The sequence below is a fragment of the Hylaeus volcanicus genome, chromosome 3 (genome assembly GCF_026283585.1).
Source record: "Hylaeus volcanicus isolate JK05 chromosome 3, UHH_iyHylVolc1.0_haploid, whole genome shotgun sequence".
Taxonomy (NCBI): domain Eukaryota; kingdom Metazoa; phylum Arthropoda; class Insecta; order Hymenoptera; family Colletidae; genus Hylaeus; species Hylaeus volcanicus.
In genome coordinates this window covers 18,277,657-18,298,758 of record NC_071978.1, presented here as the reverse complement: position 1 = coordinate 18,298,758, position 21,102 = coordinate 18,277,657, and the positions used below count along the sequence as shown (strand labels likewise).

General features: G+C 34.9%; 2 protein-coding genes across 2 annotated transcripts in view; one reads left to right on the top strand and one right to left on the bottom strand.

Annotated features, from left to right (window-relative positions):
* LOC128873607 (basic proline-rich protein-like) overlaps positions 1-212 on the top strand; it is a 2,054-nt gene extending 1,842 nt beyond the window's left edge. The window contains exon 5 of the mRNA XM_054117301.1: positions 4-212. Within this exon, the coding sequence (XP_053973276.1) occupies positions 4-212 (209 nt within the window). The remainder of the gene's footprint in view (positions 1-3) is intronic.
* A 221-nt stretch (positions 213-433) lies between these two features.
* On the bottom strand, positions 434-20,483 carry LOC128873606 (uncharacterized). Its single transcript, XM_054117300.1, has 6 exons — positions 20,421-20,483; positions 9,928-10,165; positions 8,425-8,573; positions 6,990-7,546; positions 4,192-6,030; positions 434-3,001 (listed from the first exon to the last, which is right to left on the bottom strand). Exons 1-6 carry the CDS (start codon positions 20,481-20,483, stop codon positions 2,938-2,940), a joined length of 2,910 nt encoding a protein of 969 aa, XP_053973275.1. The 3' UTR covers positions 434-2,937.
* Between the last annotated feature and the right edge of the window lie 619 nt (positions 20,484-21,102).

Sequence of the window (21,102 nt, the reverse complement as noted above, 5' to 3'; positions counted from 1 at the left end):
CAGCTCCTAAACCAAATTATCCTCCTCCTCAACCTAATTATCCTCCTTCTCAACCCAATTATCCCCCATCTCAACCAAGTTATCCTCCCTCTCAACCAAGTTATCCACCGTCTCAACCTAATTATCCTCCGTCCCAACCAGGTTATCCTCCTACAGGGGGACAACAAAAAATGATATACTTACCACCTCAATCGCAATCGCAATATGGCTGAGGCAAGTACATACGATCTATAAAGAATTTCCGTGTTTGACTTACGTACATACATTATAAGGCTGATAGGGTCGTGTATACTTAAAAGTATCGATAAGTAATATATGTACAAATTTTAAATATATTTCTTTTGTTTATAAGAAACAATTATTTTTGAAGACTGTTACGATAATGACGATTAATTGTTATACAGGAAAATTGTAAGTGTTACGCCACTAGTTACTTCATTTTGCAACAATTTTATTTGCTTTATTCGTTTGAAACAAATTTGTAAGGTTAATTTATTATTCATTTTGAATTTTGTATTTATATTGCTTGTAATACTATGTCGGAAAGCATATTCTTGTTATAATGTCGTAATCAAATAACATTCTTCTTGCAAACAAAAGAAACAATACACCTACTACTTATATTATATATCCTTGAATGATGTCCATAACTGGTTTTAGATATTCTGTTTAAAAAATCTGAATTCCATCCAAGGACAATCTCTACTGCTCTCCAGTATATGTATCCTGAAATCTTCAGCAAAAAATAACGCCTTGCCAATGACAAGCGAAGATAATCATTTTTGTAATCGTATTGCAAAAGATTCTGTAATTATATAGCGTAATACCTTACAATGTAAATATGTATTTTGTAATGTGATGAATATTTAAATGCTTAAAATGTGAGATCAGACACATCGAACCATTCGCGTTTATCAATTTTTATTAGACTGTGGATGTTTATGGATTAATGGCAAGTCGAAATATAAGAATACATATGCGAATGTTTGTAAATGCAAAAATATATAAAATATCAACAATAATATACATGTTGCATCGTTTAGAAGACAAGACGTGCTTCCATTTAAACATAAATTTTTTTATTAGATTACATGTATCTGTGAAACTATGAATTTGCATGAAGATCCACAGTTTAATTATTATCGATTCTTTTGTGTCAATTGCAATTTTTTAAATTGAAGTTACAATAATTGAGTTAATTTTTGTATGAGTATATATTTATCGAACGAATTGTTGATCTTATGCTTAATCACATCTATAAATTTGTCGTGAAAAATAAACTTATACACGAAGCACATTCATCGACGAACTTTAGAATTTAATAAAATGTACGAATGTAAATCATTTGCCTGTAAATGTATAATAATTTGAGTCTCTTCCAATGTATGTTTTCCATATTTAAGAAACAAAAATTTAAAATTATTATATAAAAATACAAGATTGAAGTATCATATACCGTATGAAATGTATTAAATAAAATGACAAGCTTATAAAACCTAATCTCGAGGACATTAATAAACATAGTAGAATGCTATTGAATGTTTAAAATCTGAAAATATTTTAACATTGACACGAAATCAATTTACTATCATATTCGTTTTCCGAATATACATTCTAAAATGATAGCACAATTTTTACATTTTCACTTTAACCTTCTCATTTGAAACACTAAACGTTTCCCGCCATCGTAGTTTAAATGTTTGTATATTGCCAACGTTTCCAAAAAGAACAGCGCTTAAACGTTAATGTTAATAGGAAAATTTCGCGTTGTTAAGCGAATTAACCATGTACATAGATTTATTAACAAAACCAGGTTTATTTTAAATACAGTTTGTACGATACCAGCTAATGCGACTACAATGAATATCACAGCTTTTCTCAGGTAGACATTCTGAATGTCAGTCTCAGTAGCTTAAACATATTAATCGGCTAATCGTTACGCTTACGTCTAATTGAGTAGTGAGTAAATTGTGAGTACTCATCCCAGTTAATCGTCATCATTCCGAGTCGACGTGTAGCTCATATTAAACAGAAATATGTTTCGACGCGAAACATATGTTAAATCTGGGCTACACTAATGATGAGAATTAAGCAGCCATCATCCAACGTGTTAGCATTCTACATCTAACGGGATATGACTATATACAATTTCGTTATATTTGTTACAATTACGATTTCCTTACGAAAGAACACGATACATCGAAGTTAACGATTCTTTCCACATAAAAACTGAAGACATTCAATTATATTTACGCTATTTACGCCAAATACAACAACCATCGAAACACATATATTTTTAAATGTCTAATTATACATATATTGCAATCAATTAAACCCATTAATTTTATATTAATTTAATTTAGCTTTAGTTTTTTAAGCAAATTAACTACACCAACTAATTAATCATCGAGAATCTCAGTTTTTAAATGGAACTTTTAGCCGTTGCTCGCGAAATAATTAATCTCATTAGTTTGAAGCAATAATTGAAGAAATACTTAAATCGTAGATCGCTCTTTAATAAAAATAGTCAACCGATATCACAATTACTGCCTTAAGGAAAATATGTCAATTCGAACGACATCATTATACAGAAAGTAACGTGCATGTTGATTACGAAACACTGCTAGTAAAATTCTATGAACGTTTCATTGATCCTAGCGAAGAAAACGAGTTCACGATGAAAAAAAGAATAAGTCCTTCTGGTATTGCAATTGCTGATGATTAATTATGTAAAGTCTATAGTAGCGATCGTGAATCGTAAACAACGTGCTTCAATTTATATACGAAAATATATACATATAGATCATCCCCTTCCTCGTGGTTATGAGAAAATAATCTCTGCGACTAATAAACATTCGATTCGCGCGTTATAACGGAACGAAGGCAGTGCAACTTTACATTGACTGGAAAATTTGATTATCCGGTTTTTCTTGCTTTTCATTCGACTCCGATTTCTGTTAACTTGTCCAAGCAATCGTACGACTTCGATTGAACGATGTATCTGTAACATAATCATTTCTTCGTTAGAATAACGGAAGCTGAAGCGCAATTATTAAAAATATATTATGCTAGATTTAAACATATTCATGAATTCAGAAATGTGTAATATTTGTGTGTCAAACTTATGTATGACAGATTATTTGATACACTGTGATTAGTCATTTGGTAATTATCAGATTCGATGTTTCGCTAAGGTGAATGTTGTGATACATGTTATTGAAAATTAAATATAATATCGATTTAGTGATAAGATATTCCAAAAATATTTTTAAAAGTCATTTCATTTATAATGAATCATTTGATCAGTATACTATTTAAAATAATGATACGCTGTTGAAAATGGTTAGATGACTATTAATTGAAATGATTTTATCCAGCAGTAAGTTATTTCATGATTTGGTAACTCTAATTGTTTTATAGGAATACTATTTTCATCCCTTACATTCGGTTCCAATTACATTAATATTTAATTTATTAAAATTTGTGGCATATCTCTGACGTTGAAAACGTTTATGTGTATCTCTATTGAAATAATCTGTCACTTGTGCAAGCAAACAGGTAGTTTCAAAAGCGGCTTGCCATTACCAGCGTATTCTACTAATAAAATTGTTTTTAAAAAATGTTATACAAAGATAGATTCGCGAGTACTTAATTTTCAAATTACAAACATTGAAAGCTGAATATTATTATTAAATATTATTTGGCATGTATCAAATCCGACAGTGAAATGCAATTATAATCGTAATTAGATACCGAATGATGACAATGGGAATAATAACTAAGTTTTAGTTTGTTTTTTTTTTTGCTAAATTAACTAACTTTAAATAAATCTTGTAGCATGCAATTTTAAAAAGCAATAATTCGTAAGAAGAACTTCACACTATTATATAATTTACTTCGGTTAAAAGACATTTTTAAAATTGCTTAAAAGATGATTGTGCGCCAACAGGTCATTAATTTTTTCAGCTAAATCTATCACGAATTACTAAACCACGCAGGTAGTGGCCAAACAACTTAGAAACACCATACATATCTCACTTTGCCCGATAGCTCGAAAAACCTCGACATCCCCAAAGCAAAGATCTGTTAAAAGTGTTACGCAGCGATACCGAAGTACATATTATTAATACAGCAAAAGCACCAGAACTGACCCAAAGTTACAAGCAACAATTCTATCGCCTATGGCACAACCGTTTATGCGTCGGGTCCCTCCGACCCACGTGAAGGATCATTTTCCCAGCCTTGGCAGCCTTAAACGTCTGCAAAGCCTTAGCGTGCGTCAGTCCGCTCATCGACACTCCATTGATCGCCAGAATTTCATCTCCCACTTTCAGAGTGCCATCCTCAGCTGCCTGACCACCAGCCATGATGTCCTTCACGAAGATACCCATCGATCCTTTGTTGCTGTCCGATCCACCAACGATCGAGAAGCCCCACTTTTTCGAGGCGCCCTTTTCCAGAGTAATCGTCAGCAGATCCATCGAGAGACTAGTCGCCCTTCGTGGATTCGAGACCGGATTCGTGTCGCGTTTTCTCACCACGTAGAATTTCCTCATGCCAGTCATCTTCTGGTCGGACTCCTTTTTCGTATTGGACTCGCTGTCGTTCTCCATACGTTCAGCGGACACGTAGTTCCCGTCCTTGGTCAGCGCTCCGACCACTTCGCATTTGGACGGGTCCGCCAGTCGCTCGACAGCGTCAACGGAAGCTGGAACATCCGTCTTCTCCTCCTTCAACGTCCATACCGCGGAGTCGCTTCGAGTACGGACCAATATGTCTCCCCACGTGTCGCTCCAAGTGTCGCCAAGCTCCTCACCGAAGGTGAACGTCGGCTCCCTAGCTATCTGCAACTCGACGGATCCGAAACAGCTCTTCAGAGCGTTCCTGGCCTCCACGATCGACAATCCGCGCAACCTGCGCCCGCAAACGCGAACAATCTCATCGCCAATTCGAAATTGCTTAGACCTGCACGCTTCTCCGTTCGCGTCCATCTTTGAGATCACGTAGAAAGGCCTGGCAGCCTCTCGCCTCTCCACGGAAATACCGAGATTTCCGAGTTTCTCCACGAACAACTTCATCGTCTTCAGCTCCCGGCGGATCAAGCTCTTAACTGGCGTCGGGGGAGGCGGTAGATGTCCTATCTTCGTCGTCTGAGTGGATTTCTTGATCTTGGTCTTAGGGTTCACGGTGTCAGGACCCTCCGGCTCCAACTTGGATCGCGACCTCTTCGGACTGTAGTATTGCAGCGGGATGTTCGTGATCGTCGAGTTGATCTTCAACGCTGGTGGACTGTCTTTGCACGGGGATGAGGCGTTCTCTAATAAATTCACTCCGCTTGGGGAGATGTTGGTGTGTTTCCGAGATTTCAACGGTATGTGAGACCTGGTCTCCTTCTGGAGATTCTGCAACTTCACCGCTTGCGACAACGGCACTATTCTGTCCGGTTTGGGGATACACCTTTTCTCTGGTATCCTAGAGAGTATATTGTTCGTGGAACTACTGAATGTCCTCGACGCGCCTAAGTTTGGTGAATTTGGTCCCACCGTGGATCCTTTCGAAGCAATTGTATTGCACTTTGGCAAGGTGTTCAAGTCAGATTTCACGTAGTCGGCGACGCAATGGAACTCTGGGAACCCTGCGAAGGTATCCTCGTCGCAGCTGTCGGTCTCGTCCCCATCGGATATTAGGACAGTCGTGACCGTGCTCACGGACTCGTTTAACAGGCTGTTCTCCATAACGAGGGTCTCGTCGACGCAGGAAGGTTGCACCTCGGTTTCCTCGGCTACCGTCGTCGCGTCCGACTTCTTCGGGGGGCTCACTGGTAGCGACAAATCGATTCCATGGTAATCGTCGGACGTTATGGAGAAACTCCGAGGTTTCAGCATCGCTGGCACGGAGTTCTCGCTGTCTGGAGAGTCGGCTCCAGCTCGTGTGCTATCGGAATCGTAGCCACTCTCGTCGCAGCCTAATCGCAGGCCGTTCATCAGGTCTTCTAAACCTGTTGCTGGGCAAGATCTGTGGGCATCGGTTCTGTAAACGAGAGCAGATGTGGTCTTAAGTATTTGAATTTGGAAGGTCACTTAGAATTAAGGACGTCAAGGACTGAGATGTGTATTAGGAGGTTACATTGAAAACTGTTTATGTATACGTGGATTTTACTGCAAATACTGTAGACAGTGAGAGCCGTCGTATATTATGAGTTGTTAAAACCACATGAAACAGTCACCGCCGAACGTTATTGCCACCATTTGAACCGTTTACATGATTTGATAGAAAAACGACTTTGAGACTTTGGAACTAGAAGATGTTAATCATCGCTTGCTTTATTAATAAATAGTTTTATTTCATTTTACTAATATATAGTAATATATACTAATAATTTCATTAAAGTATCTCGCGTCTTTTAATCTTCTTACCAATTTTTGTACTCGTTCGTACAGCAAACTATGGTCCACCAAAACATTTATTTGAGAAACTTCATTCTAAAATGTTTCGTTCAATAGGATGTCACTTCAAGGATCTTTCTTATAAGAATTCTTAAAAGGACTATTGTTGAATGTACAAATTAATTCTCGAACCCTAAATTCTATCGACCATAGAATCTCTACTAGAATTGTTTTCGCTATTATTTTAATTTTCTTTTTAAGTGCCATCTACATATTAAACGCCAGTTTTGGTTATTACTATCTCTCCAAAATTATCCTATAAATCCTCGATGTAGAACAACCGTAGCGATTGAAAAAAGCATCGATGAGTTCATTGATTCAAAACTACCTTAATTTTTACGATTTGGAATCCGACAATTGCTTGAGAAATGGCAGAAGTATGTGAAAAGTAGAAGAGATTAATTTAATGTCTTTCTTTTATGAATAAATATTAAATTCAGGCGAAAATGACAAAAATTAATTTCTACGCCTAATAGTAACTCTCTTTCATAATGCATCGATTGCCTTATCTTAAGAATGAACATATTTAAAAACAATCCTCACCTATCACATTCGTTGGCACTCGCACGAGTGCTGAAAAGGTTCTTCTTAATATTACTCAACTGACTGCTAAGAAAGTCTTTCGTCTGCGTCGACACGCTGTTTTTTGTGCCGTCGGTTGTGGACCGATTGGCTCGTTGTTTTGGACTCGTGCTTCTTCTAACGTTGTCCAACGTTTCCCTGGCAAATTCGGATCCCTCTTGCGTCTTTAACATACCCTGGTTCTTAAGAATGTAATCAAGGACGCGTTGTTGCTCCTGGAGGTCCTGAATGCTGCGACTGATCCGTTTCTTCTTCTCGTGCAGAAGAGAACCGCGACCTAGTTGACAATCGTCGACGGTGACCCGAAATGGTACATTTTTTATAGCGCCGTCGCTCAGGGTTTTCTCCATTGTATAATGATTGATGCTGACATCTTCCTCTTGGATCGTTACGTTTCTCGTGGATATGTCGCCGCTTAGGAAGTTGTTGTTCTTTTCAGCGCTTCTGAACAAGTTTCGCAACGATTCGACTCTGGAGATTCTCTTTGGCTTTGGTAACTCTGGCGATGCGCTGGCACTCTGAACAAAACCAAGTGTCGTGGTTAACGTTAAACGTTCGCATTACAAATGTTTATTGTATACTGATTAGATCGCTGTAGTAACTTTTAGTATTTCTCTGTATTGTTCATGTATTACTTATTTGCTCGATTTCGAGTATATATTTCATCTGTGTTTAAATCTATGTCAGATATTCTTCTACAATGCATCTTGACCATGAAAGATTAATCTGACGCAAATGAATAGGCTACAATGTATTATAAAGTGTCTCAGTCATTTATTTTTTGATGATAGGGAAAGTAAAATAAGGAAACGAGATTTCTCAAGGTCACGTTTCACGACATTCCAAAGTCAATGTATTTTTTAACGGGATATATCTTCATCGATGCAGCGATGTGAACCAGAAACATATTTAGATTCATATAATATGTTCATCATTGATATATTTATTTTATTAAAGACACTGTCGATGGATTTGATATCCCCTAGAAAGTAGTTTCTTTAAGAAACATTTTGTGTCTATCATAGTACACGTCCCTTTCAAATAAATTCCTTTTTTCAGGCACCTTTTTCTACCATTAAAAACAAGCGAAGTATTTAACGTGCACAAATCACAATCTTCCAAACAAGTTCATTTTCTCTAAAATTTGTTTACCATTAAAAACAAACGAAGTATTTAACGTGCACAAGTCACAATCTTCCAGATCAATTTATTTATTCTGACATTTTTTCCTGCAATTAAAAAGAATTGAAATACCAATTGACATTTAAGGTAATCGAAGATGTACCATGACTTGGTAAATTACTGAATACGTGAAGACAAATCGACCTGATCATTTTGTTAAACGACAATTATATAGAAGACCGCATTGCACGCGACTGGAAAATGGCATATTTACCTTTTCGTTCTCGTCCGTTGGGTCGCCGCAACTTTTCCGATTCGGACTCCATCGTCTTCTTCGGCCCGAAACCGAAAGCAACTCCGAACTATCCGATCTCTTCAGCTGATCCCATCTTCGACCTACTTTCCTTCCCCATGTCGAAATTCCTGCGATGCAAATCACGTTTAGGTCTTAATTTTTTCATTGTAGTGACATCTTACTGTGCAAAAAAGTTCTTGACACTTCAATAAGTAATTATTGCTTGTCACTTCCGAGATTAATTATTCCATGAAACACTTACAAGCAACGTTTTCTATATAATCAGATTCAAGATGTCTGTGCAATTAACCTATAAACGGTTTCATGATTTTTCAAATCAATTAACAAATATATAGGTAACGAAAAATGGTAATATGAAATGAGATCTGTACTGAACGTTATAAAAGCATTAATCCTTTCCAATGTAAAAAGAAGAACACGTCTATTTTAAGTAATAAGATTGAGAAATGATTACGTCATGTATAATTAGTAATATTCAGCATCACTAGATACAGATCGATAAGAATATTCTTTCTCATAGCCAAATTAAAGCATACGTTTATTCTATTCAACAGTTCAGACATATTTCTTGAAAATAAAAAGTTTACATCCTCTAATCAGTTTCTATAGTAAATACTTGGGTAGATTATTTAGAGTAGAAAAGACTTAATCGCGTAATTTCTGAATTAGACCAAATTAGGATTAATGGATGTGATTTATTTTTATTAATAATTACTGTCCAATGTTAGTTGCTCGCTACCCCATTAATTACTGTCAATTTCACGTGAAATGTAGTGCCGTAATCAAGACTAGCGTGCAAGCTATCACGTGCGCATTAAATGCATGTGTAACGCTTTGTGATTTCAACGACAGAATGAAAACTATGAAGGCTACTGAAGGAACGACTAATGTTAGAGAACATATAAAAAGAGTATTATGCAGCAATGTTGACTTGAGAAAGTCGAGAACGGTGAATTTAATGGCTACTTTGATCCCAAAAAAAAAGAGAAAACTTATAATATGTAGCTGACAAGAACTACAATATTTCAAATTCACTTTATTTTATTGCGATTCAAATATAATTTACTTAAATTTAATTTATTTAATATAATTAAAATTTAATCTATGTGACTATAATTATAGTTTCATTTAATTAATTGTAATTCATATTTATTTGACAACTAATCGTTAATATAATGGCCATTATCTTCACAGACAACATTGGAAATTACATAACACAAAATTAATTAATTTCCACGATAATTTCCTTCCAAACCTGTATTAAATGAATCCATATAAATTGAAGGCAATATCGCAGAATTAACCCTGACTAATGTTAATTACTAATAATTTCTATTACCAAAATTTAATATAATACTTTCAATTTTAACGGTAGTTCGTTTTTTAATTATTAAGTGTTTGAAATACTTAACAGTTTCAAGTATTTATTGGGTAATTTATTTAAAATATAATTGTTGTTACCTTTACGATTGGTCACGCAGGACTGAGAAGATGGCGGTTTCTGAGAGTCACCAGCATTTTCTTTGACGGCCGCTTGTCCCACGCCATCGTTCTCATTGTAAAACTTCTTTTTAATATGTTCGGAATTTTCATCAACGGCGGCCAGAGAAGCATTTCCATCCTGAGATATTGGCGTGGCGGAAACTAACTGAGGACTGGTATCAGAGGCCTGACGTTTGAACAGACGCATCGCGATAGCCTGGAAAAAAATGATAACCCAACGGTCAAGCGACTGGACTGGTTGAATGTGACAATTCTCCCTTTCAACGTAATCTATAGCAGAATATGCTGAATAATTTTATGCCTGAAAAAAATTAAGTTTAATTTAATTTGATATCCTGCTGAAGGGGATTTGCGATACCATAAAATACTACATAGAAGCAAAACAAATTTGCATATCAAATTGGACTGTCATCTAATGGCAAGAAAAGATGAACTTTATAGAAAATGAACCAGTCATATTGTAGAATTAATGAAAGATTATATTTTCGTATTTGAAAATGTAAATAAGAATTGCTTTGGGAAAATAATTGGAAGCTAGAAGATTAAACAAAAGAAGGTGAAGCTTATTGAATACATCTCAAGTTTGCAATAAAACTTTCTTAATATGTTTAAATTTAATACAAAATATTATTTTATGTGACACTTTTATATCCTTTTTGGTTTTAATGAGTTTATTCAATATATTTATTACAATGAATAAAAGTAATTATATAATTCATATATTAATAAATACAATTAATTTGATTAAGAATATAGAAACGTGATATAAAATAATATGTTTTGTTAAATTTGAACATATGAAAAAACATTCGGATGATGATTATTTCTTATTATATGTTTCACCATTAATTTTTATTCTATATGAAAGCAACATTTATTATCAATTTTACTTTTTCCACTTTTTTAAATTTGTCGATTTAATAAATTACGTTTATTCCAATATTTTAATGTGGCCAAACACGAAATCCCAGAACCTTCAACAAAGGTAATTAAACACATGCGTGTACCACACTATAACATTACTCTAAGCAATAATAAACAAATCGTATTCGAATAACAGACAACATATAACAATATATTCGTGACGTTTATTCAATTAAACAGTTACATTTGTATTCTCTCGCTGTAAAATATTTAATTTCATCATTCGATTTCAACCCTTTGCTTCTAAACGAGTAACGAGTAAACTGTTATTCGCCTTTTACATGAAATTAGTCATTGTTCGGAAGCTTCATCTAAGAACGAATTTTGAACGTCCGCGATACTCAATTGGATCTACATCCTGTAAGCAATCATCTCTTGAATAAATACAGGAAGCGTTAAACGCTTTCTCTGCGAGGTAAAAAAGCGTAGAAAGGAATCGAGCACCAAAGGAGGAATCTCTCGGAGCAGGCAAACCACAAAAAGGACGGCGTGAACGGCCAATCATCGCGAGGAGAGGTACGAAGTGTCAGTAAAAGCCTGGATCATCGAACGATCACTTTCCCAGCATTCCAGGGACGTTTAGCAACGTTTCCTGCGTGCTGTCTGCAACAAGGAGGCAGCAGTCCTCTCCTACTCACGCCAACCTTATCACTACCACGCTTACGCCTTTGCGGTGATCATGCGTGTGCCGTTCCCAGTTTCGAGTTACATCCACCTATATCCGACACATCTCGAAAAAAGATCGATCGCAATGCCCACGGGGACTCGAAGATTGTTTCAACCGTTCATGCACCACTTCCACCTTGGTGTCCTACGGGCAGCGATTAGTAACGGTGTCCTTCGGAATTTCATACCGTGACCCCTCGTTTTCTTTCACTCTTCCTGTGTATATCTTTCGAAGACTAAATCTAACCCTTTGCGTTCAGAGCCATCTTCTTGGAAAATATGCAAACACGATTAGCTTCGTATTAAACAATGAAACTTTGAAACCATCTAATTTATTCTAATATTTGGTTTATGTGAATCTTTACTAGGCTGTCCCATAAATTCCCGGACACTTGATACCAATAGATCGTATTAAAATAACATTATAATCAAACAATAATTAGTCTTCAAAATAAATGCTATCTGATAATTTTGATCCATCTTTCTGCCAATTGTTCAATTCCAATTTGGATCATTTGTCATAAAGAATTTCAATGTAAAAATTCAAGCATCGAGTGTCCGGGAACTTATGGAACAACCTAGTTACTAGCTCCTAGCTACTAGGTCCTAGTAGATGTTGCGAAACATACTCATGACAAGAAATCAAAATTTTATATTTATATTTTTCGAATTCATGGAAACAGTCGCCAATTCATAGATTACAGAGTCATCAGAATACGTCCCAATGTAGCATAATAAAAGCTTGAAGGGCTACGCCATTTTTGCAACGAAAAGAAATCAAAATTTTCCTTTATAGACTCATAGTTTGGACTATTATAAATGATACACAGTTAGAAAGTCTCTATAACAATGGAGGAAAGTATTTCAAGTACTATTTAAACCCTTTGCCCGTGAACCATTTTAAATAATGTAGCTTTGGAACTATACAATTTATTCTGATGATATTTGTCTTATATGAATCTTTAGACGTTGGTAGACATATTTGTTACAAGAAGTTATAGAAGTTAATTTATTTCTGAGTAAGGATTTAAATTTGCTTGCTAATCTTCTCAAATTACACCATTTCATTCGAAGTATGCTCATACATCTACACCTATCTTACACAAATGCTCTTATTGCTTCCTTTAAATTCTAGCACCACTGCAAATACATATATTTCACTCTTTCAATTTAACACTGGCATTTATTCGTATATGCCTTACTATATTTCACAATTTCACATTTTGTTTTGCCTTTTCGTACTATTTAAATGAAAAACTTCAAAAACACGTGCCGTTTTTAACGTTTTATTTGGATCAGTTTAGGCTGCATAATCACTTGTATAGAATTAATAAAATACTATAAAATTGTTACCGAGAAAATGTAGCTTATAAAAATAACCGATGAACTATAAACAAACTTTGATAATACAATCTTATATCGTTACTCGACTGTGTCAGAAAATGAAAATGGAACGAAAGATATATCTAAAATCATAGGACAGAGATTACATAAACTTGATATAAAAGTAACAGAATAAATGGTTTCATACCATACTAAAAAGCTTTTACATAATGATAACTTTAAAACCCTGTATAAAACACTAGCTTGAAAATATTCTTACGCTTTCGAACGTAACCTGCTCACCCCAGTTAGAGTTAAAGTATCGCCTACTCTGGAGACTTCAACGCTTGGTAAAAAGGTGCTCGATACTGTGGAAACTCTAACATACTACTGTGAGTAAATACCATTAATGAAATTATAAATATATTTCTGATGGCGCATTATTCTTTTGAATACTGAATTATCAATAATCTACATATTTTTGTATTTACTATGTACAAAACACTCGTAAATGTTACTTTTAAAAAATCATACAAACACGTTACTTGAAATTTTCGAATTCCTTTGAATTTTACATAATATAGTAAATATAATGTGTATAATATAATGTGTTTTTAACACAAAACACAACTTTTAACGGATACCAGTCAATCATTCATGTAAAATAAAAAAATTATAATCCTCAATCAACAGAAATGAACTATTCGCGATTAATCAAGAGCTAACCCATGAACCAAAGTGAAAGGTCAGCAGTGGATATTAAAGACATTATTAAGTACATTCGAAGAGCGCCATTATGAGAGGGATACTGCGATGCAGTTATCGCGTTTTATTAATCACGGCTGCTGAGAATGAATACACCAACTAATCACGATACTTTGTATTGGCAACATTAAGATCAAAGTGTACCATCTAATCGTTTACGACATCGTCAGAGGTGTTAACTGTGCATTCGCGTTCATCGTACGTTATTGTACTCTAACAGCAGAAAGATTGATATTTTATCTCTACTTTCATCGAGATTATTCACAAATTTATTGACCGTTAAAATGGCCAGTGCTCTTTATTGAAAACTCGCACGCGGAATTTAAAAAATGTGCGCGAATCGTGCAACTTTCTTCGAGATATATTCCATTATGTATAATGGGTAGATTCACTATACCGATATCGGTGGTAATTACGCGCACAAATCTGAGGAATTCTTACATCACTCGCGTAATTATAAAATACTCGTTGAAAAACGAATATTACTTCATATTAATAGCACGTATGCTCCTAAAAAGTGACACAACTCGAATAACGTGATTTTTTAGTTATCACCATAAAGAAATTTAATAAGCATTCCTCTGTATAAGTTCGTTTGATTAAATTGTAGCGTTATTATAGTCTCATTCAGTTTTGATTTATGTTTATAATAAATTCATTTAATTAAAATTAAAGGTTATTTAATTAAATTCGATTATAATTAAGATAATAATCAAACGTGCAGTTACTTAATTTAGAAATCCGTTACTTCTATGATTCTCTTAACTTTTACGTTTCAAATAAAATTGTGTCACTTTGTATATGAGTGACATGGTTAGGGGCCTGAGCTATATCGTAAACATATTGACAAAAGTGGCAGTAGATCGTCATTTCATAGTCTATTATTTTTGCATATTATGTTTTTATGAAACGTCCATTTAAAAATTCCTTAATCTTAGTTATTCCCAACCACAAGTACCAATCTATTAATGGCTCCTCTCAATATAATTATTTCAAGTAACTCAAATAAATAATAGCTTTCTATGTTGCATTAATTCAGTACTAGATAACAATTACGCTAAGTATAGCGTAACTGCTCTATATACCGCGTATCCTGAATATTAATTCTCCAAACAGTAGGTACTTTCAGTTCTAGTTGCTCCAGATAATAGGTGACCTGGCAATGAGTACTAGGTGCTTCATAAGTATACTATTATACGTATCAGCCTTAAATCATTCAAAAACTAGAGCAACATTTCACATCTGTATCTAACTTCAAAGTACCAGTACATCCACTTTCAGGATCGAAGCGCTCGTGTCCAGAATAATGACAAAATTTTATTCGAATAATAAGTGATGAATCAACTAACAAACTAACACATAATTTATTCGCGATGTTTACTAAATGAACGGTTTAATTTCTAATATCTATTGTGAAATATATTCCACTATAGAATTAAAATTGTATTCATTATATTAATAGAAATGTGTACAATGTTGTTTAACTTCAGTTCGTTGTTTGGAATCTTTATCTTCATAAGAGTTCCATCCAGTTTTGATTTAGGCCAGTGATACTTTGCATAAGAGATAAGTAGTACATTTGAAATTATTTAAAAAAGTTACAGACACTTCTACATATATTAAACTCCATTGATTAGAGCATTAATAGAAAAGAATGTAGTACTTTCAAGCGTATACTGATCAACCCCAGTTAGAGAGTTGCGTATTTTGGTGATTTCAACGCTTGGTAAGAAACTCAATGCTGTGGAAACTTCAACATGCTTTTATAGGTATTCAATAAAATACTATGCAGAATGCGCAATTTTGATTGTTTATGTAAGAACATTTCTTAACATTTCATAACAAATTCTTCAAATTTTTAATCATCAGTACAATACTTTTGGCATTGAAAATGCCTCGAATTCAGCTTCAAATAATAAAAATATAGAGAAAGCATAAAATGATATATGAATGAATAAAATATAAGATTGGTATGGTTCTTTGCTGTGGTGGATGAGACTAGACATACGACTGCAAAGAGTTAATTTAATGAATGAACTAAAACAAATACAGAAACGCTTTGTATGCACTTCTCCAATACAGAAATTCTCTTTTCTCTTAGGAAGAGCCTTTTCCAAAGTATGGACAACGCTGGTTTAGGGTTTCTCTCGGTTTCTTTTGGTAAATAGTTTAAACAAGAGTCACCCGTTATATCGACAGCACCAGCAGAAACGTTCCGGGACTGGAGAAGAGAGAACAGGGTGTGGAGACAGGGAAAAAAGTGCCTGTAGTGTGCCCACGTGTGTCTCGAGCCAACCGTATAAGTGCATATCACATACGCCACATGCCGTGCGTTTTTCCGGGACGAAGCGTGCACGGGAGCTCGCGTGAAAACGGCCCGGCCATGCTCCTCCTCTCACGTGGAGGAAAGGTATATGCACCTAGTTCTCCTTTTACATGGTAAACACGTTCCAGAGAACAGGGTTAAAAAAAGAAGAAATATACGTATCCGTACCTCAGAGGCAAACTATTAGGTCATCCCATGAATTCGAGCCATAGATTATATTTATACTCTTCTGGATTATACCAAATCGATTAATTCTACAAGACCAAAGGTGGAGAAAAGAGATAAAGTGATATATCATTTTCTTTGAATATTTTGTTCAAAATATAAATTCAGATGCAGATTCAGATGTGGAAACGAAGAGAACTTCGATAAGTACTGTATTTATATTTATATTATTATATTATATTATATTATTACATATAGATTATATTTATACTCTTCAGGATTATACAAAATCGATTAATTCTACGAGACCAAAGGTGGAGAAACGAGATAAAGTGATATATGTATAATACATTTGCTCTGAAAATTTTGTTTAAAATATACATAAATTCAGATTCAGATGTGAACTTCGATAAATACTGTATTCAATAAGTATACGAAGGTGTATAAATAGAAAAACGTAGGAAATGGAAGTAGTAAATAGATAGATAGATATATGTATATATTTATTTTCACCTTTCAGCCAAAAAGTGGACTTGGTTACAAATTTTCTAACCATTTTCACATTTTCTCACACATTCCTCCACATTCCTGCCTTGCACACAAATCCTAATAGTAATAATACTTAATTTACCATACTTCATTCAACCATACTACAAAATCTTAACAACAAACTATCCTAGGGCCTGTAATGCAAATACAGAAAATGCAAATAGTAATTATTAAGAAAATTCATTTTAAGAATAGAAAGTTACAAGTTTATCAAGTTCTTTGACACTACAATTTAAAAAAAATCCAAAAAGTAGAGTTAATCGACTTAACTTGCGAACGATATACACAACACTATACTAAACGTAGACGATCGAAGTGAATGTAAAGAGAGCATTTGAAAAGAAAAGATCAAGTGAAACAAATAACAGCGACACAAAAGACTGCCGTTACGTATGGTCATCGTCCAGCAAAGATCCATTCTTTCAGCAAGCGTTCAAAAAATAACCGAGACGGAAAGTTTATTACGTCTTCAGCAAAATCCGAATCGTATCGTTCAACAACTCCCTTTTTCAGAGCTGTGTTAAATCGCCCAAAAAGAGTTAGAAAAAGCTCGCCCTGTGTGCTCTGTTCGCGAAACGCCATCATAGCCGAATAGGGATCGAGAACTTCGTAGGTTACATCGAAACATGCTAAAAGATGTTTGGGTCTCGAATGAGCGCTTTGGAAAGCGGTAATGGCATTACTAATTACGGAAATTTAACGAGACGTTGTTGAAATCCGAGTAACGGGTTCAGATTCCGAGGTGTTTCGTAACAATGAAGAAAACACGCTGATCAGAGTAATTGGAGCATCGGGTCCCAAGCTTTTTAGCTTATGGAGCGGTTTACACTATTAATTTTATTTGCATGCAGTGCACAGCAGAGATTATGTTTCTTGCAAGTTCTACCTATCGAGGTGTCACTTATCAAAACTTCAAGTGTCGAGAATTATTGTAAATATGTATTTCTAACTACATTTTATAAATTCTACATCATTTCTATAATAATAAATTTAATAATAATAACATTACGTATAATTAATTAATTAGATATAATAACTATCACTACATCACGTATAATATTATATTTTATTTATTATATATAATACGAAATGAATATAATATTGATATGTATAATAATTTCTATATTCCACCTTCGAATTTAATCACTTATGCATGTACCTTCTATAAAACAATCAACTCACTTATCTATTTATGTATCTAATTATTTATCAATCTGCCTATGTATTCTAGCTGTGCATTTCAATATTTGTAATAAATTCTATATTATCTATACATGCTTAATAAAGTTTATATCATTTATATGTATATCTTTAAATAAGACTACCGTTAAAATATACTTATTTATATAAGCATGCTAAGATTTCTGTTCATTAGCATTCACCACGGATATTAAAAAGACAGTGCACCGAAGATACAAATTCACTTTTCACTTTCATAAACCGTAATGTCCCCGATAAAAATAAAACTCAGTCCTTTCACGCTGCACTCACCGCTTCTTTCCATTTTTTTTACGTTTCTTCTCAGTGTATAAACATACTTGAACTTGTGATCAAATTTCTCGGTGATTACATGGAGATAACGTTTTTCTATCGCCACTCTCGGTGGACATTTTAATTTAACGAGATCGATAGTGTATGTCGTTAGAATGTTCTGTAACTTTCTATGCCATATTTTTAGAAACGAAGATCAGTAAAGGCTTTCGCAGCAGGTTCTTGTGCGTTTTAATCGGTCGATGGTCAATATCGGCAAGTACTAATAAAATTCCTCTCCACTTTCGCTTGCCTGCATTACGCTAGTCTTGGATTTCATTTAATTAAGTCGAGCGACGTTATAGACTGTAAAATGATTACCATTTTTTGCGAGCATGTAACTTTTCTTACCTACACATGAGCTCAATTATGACGATAGCATCAATCGTTAGAATATGAAGAAAGTGGTTTGCGATATTAAAAATATATGTGGAAATTGCGACTGCGCTAAACCTGTCATTGCAATGATAAGGATAGTTTGATAAGTCTAGAAATTTCTGTAAAATATTCAAAGCTATTTATGATATAAACTAATATAATAAATACATGCTAAACATAACCAAAAGTTATGTGCACTCATTCAAAACGAAATAAACAATTTTATTATATTAATTGTAAAATATATTCAACTTAAATCCGCAGTCTAGTTATGCAGAATCAAAAGAATACTTCACTTTTAATTGTAAGAAGGAATCTGATTTGTACTGTACATTTAATAATTGTTAATAAATCATTGAAGCATCTAGAAACAGTGAAAGTGAAACTGTTAATATGACAGAAATTGGTGACTGAAATGTAGAGCAATGAAAGAAGCATAAGAAAAGTTTTTGATAGGACCAATCTGGTAATGTTTCATTCAGAAATGTAAATATGTCATGAAAATTAAGTGAATTCATAATTTTTTAATTTATTACCCTGTCTAAAATATAATTTTGTGGAAAATATACTTGGTTTTACGAAAATTAACCGTTTCGAAGACCAATTCCTAATGCCAAAATGAATCAAAAAGCTCTTTTCCATTTCGCAATCTGAGACTCAGTTAATGGAACATGAGTAATTAAAATTTTTACGTGTGTAGTCAGCTGACTGTAATATAAATGGCGCACGCTGAACAGCACATCAGCAAATTTCAAATACTTGTAACTAGGTTAAGAAACTTTCTTAGTAAATGACTTCTCGATTTCTTTTTAAATATAGAATCGAATCTGAAAGAATGTCCCATGTTTGTATTATCACCCTCCAATATTAATTACTTACAAAAGACTCTACAGCACATCAGAAACATTATTAATTTTTCGCTAATTCTTTACAAACGTTATACTTAGTTATTATTTACAATTAAGACGAACATAATAACAGCGTTCTGAACGAATGCAATTAGACCATTTATAAACAGCATGCAGATACTTACGCATTTATAACAAGTGTAAATACACAAGAGTATCGATCGTTAAAAATATCTCCAAAGCATCATCCTACCTTATTATTAAAAAAAAAAAAACTATTTCTGCCACCACGACTGCGTGAAACTAAAACAAAAATTAGAAATACCTTCGTTTCATCCCGTCGCCTCGTCATTAAAATCTCGAATGACGTAATCGAAAGCACTTCCACTTCTCCGCCTCTTTTGAGCAGGTTCCTTCCCGCCCTATCCGCGAAGTAGAATCTCGGTAAAGGATTCAACGCATCATTGGGCCCCGCATAACGAACGACGCGATAGATCCCATAAAGCAGCGTGCTTTATCGTCACGATTCCGTGAAAACGCGGGGCGCAGTTACACGGCACCGTGACCGGAGCGAGCTAACGATTAACCAGCATCAAATTACAAAGAGTGGAAGGGCAGCACCCACGTCTCCTTTGAGAAAACGCAGCCAGCCATAACGAAGCCAGACGGTGCACCGCCTAACGGGCTTCCTCCTCGACTTTTCATTCATACGACCATCCACGAAAACTTCGCGCTCCCCACCAAGGACCCACGGGGCCGCCGCCTCCACCGTTTCTTCCAGAAATAGATGCATCAGGATGCCGTGTCTCGGACACCGGAAACAGTCGCTTCCCGTCGTGCCAGCTTCCCGTCGTACGTTCATATATCTTTTTTTGCCACGCTCCCTTTTCTTCTGCCTCTGCTTCCCACGAAAAATTTGGCTCAAACAGCTCTCTGTTCTTTCCTTGTCAATGTTTGTAGTGGTTAATGGGAGATACTCTATTTGGAGGTTTCAGAGTAAGTGCTGTGAGGTTCTTCATGGTCCTGTTGCTGGAAGGCATTTCTGCATGCTTCTGTTGGATATCGCTTAGGCTAATCTGTACCTTCTGTACTGTACCATCTGTACTGAAATCTTCATTACTTTAGGTTAGTCAGTAGTTTTATCTTCACGGGATAAGTAAATATTTTTAAGTTTCAAACCTAGTGATCCGTCCATCAGAGATGGGCAAAACCCTAGGCTTCGAATAAAGCTGAAGTTTACTGATGTGTTTGTCTCGTTTCCTTCTTTGGAAAATGTTCAAAAGAGGAAACGAGACAAACATATCGGCACACTTCAGATTTATCGAAGCCTAGGGTTTTGCCCATCACTGCCGTCCATACATCAACTACGCATCCGACCGTTGTACCCTCACTCACTAACTCCGAATGATACGCCCGACTTCTTAACATCCAACGATTCTCATTGGTCCTTCCCCTTATTTCCACCACCTTCTGAATCCTTAAACACAAACCTTTAAAAGGCACGCCAAAACTCCTCTCTCGAGCTTTCTCGTAACACATTTTAACAGAAGTAGGAACGCAGCAGTAATCTAGTTTCTAAGTATCGAATTCTAGTAGAAATCTAACATTGAAATAAATCGGAATCTATCACTTTTTTCCGTGGTCAGATTGCTTGAAGCT

Bases quoted from the DNA above. Each gene is read 5' to 3' on its own strand.
- LOC128873606 (XM_054117300.1), bottom strand. From the start codon at position 20,483: ATGCCTTCCAGCAACAGGACCATGAAGAACCTCACAGCACTTACTCTG. The intron at 10,166-20,420 runs GTATCTCCCATT...ATTTTTTTCCAG, and splicing joins CTCTGAAACCTCCAAATAGA to GCTATCGCGATGCGTCTGTT. The intron at 8,574-9,927 runs GTAACAACAATT...TTTGCATCGCAG, and splicing joins CTGCGTGACCAATCGTAAAG to GAATTTCGACATGGGGAAGG.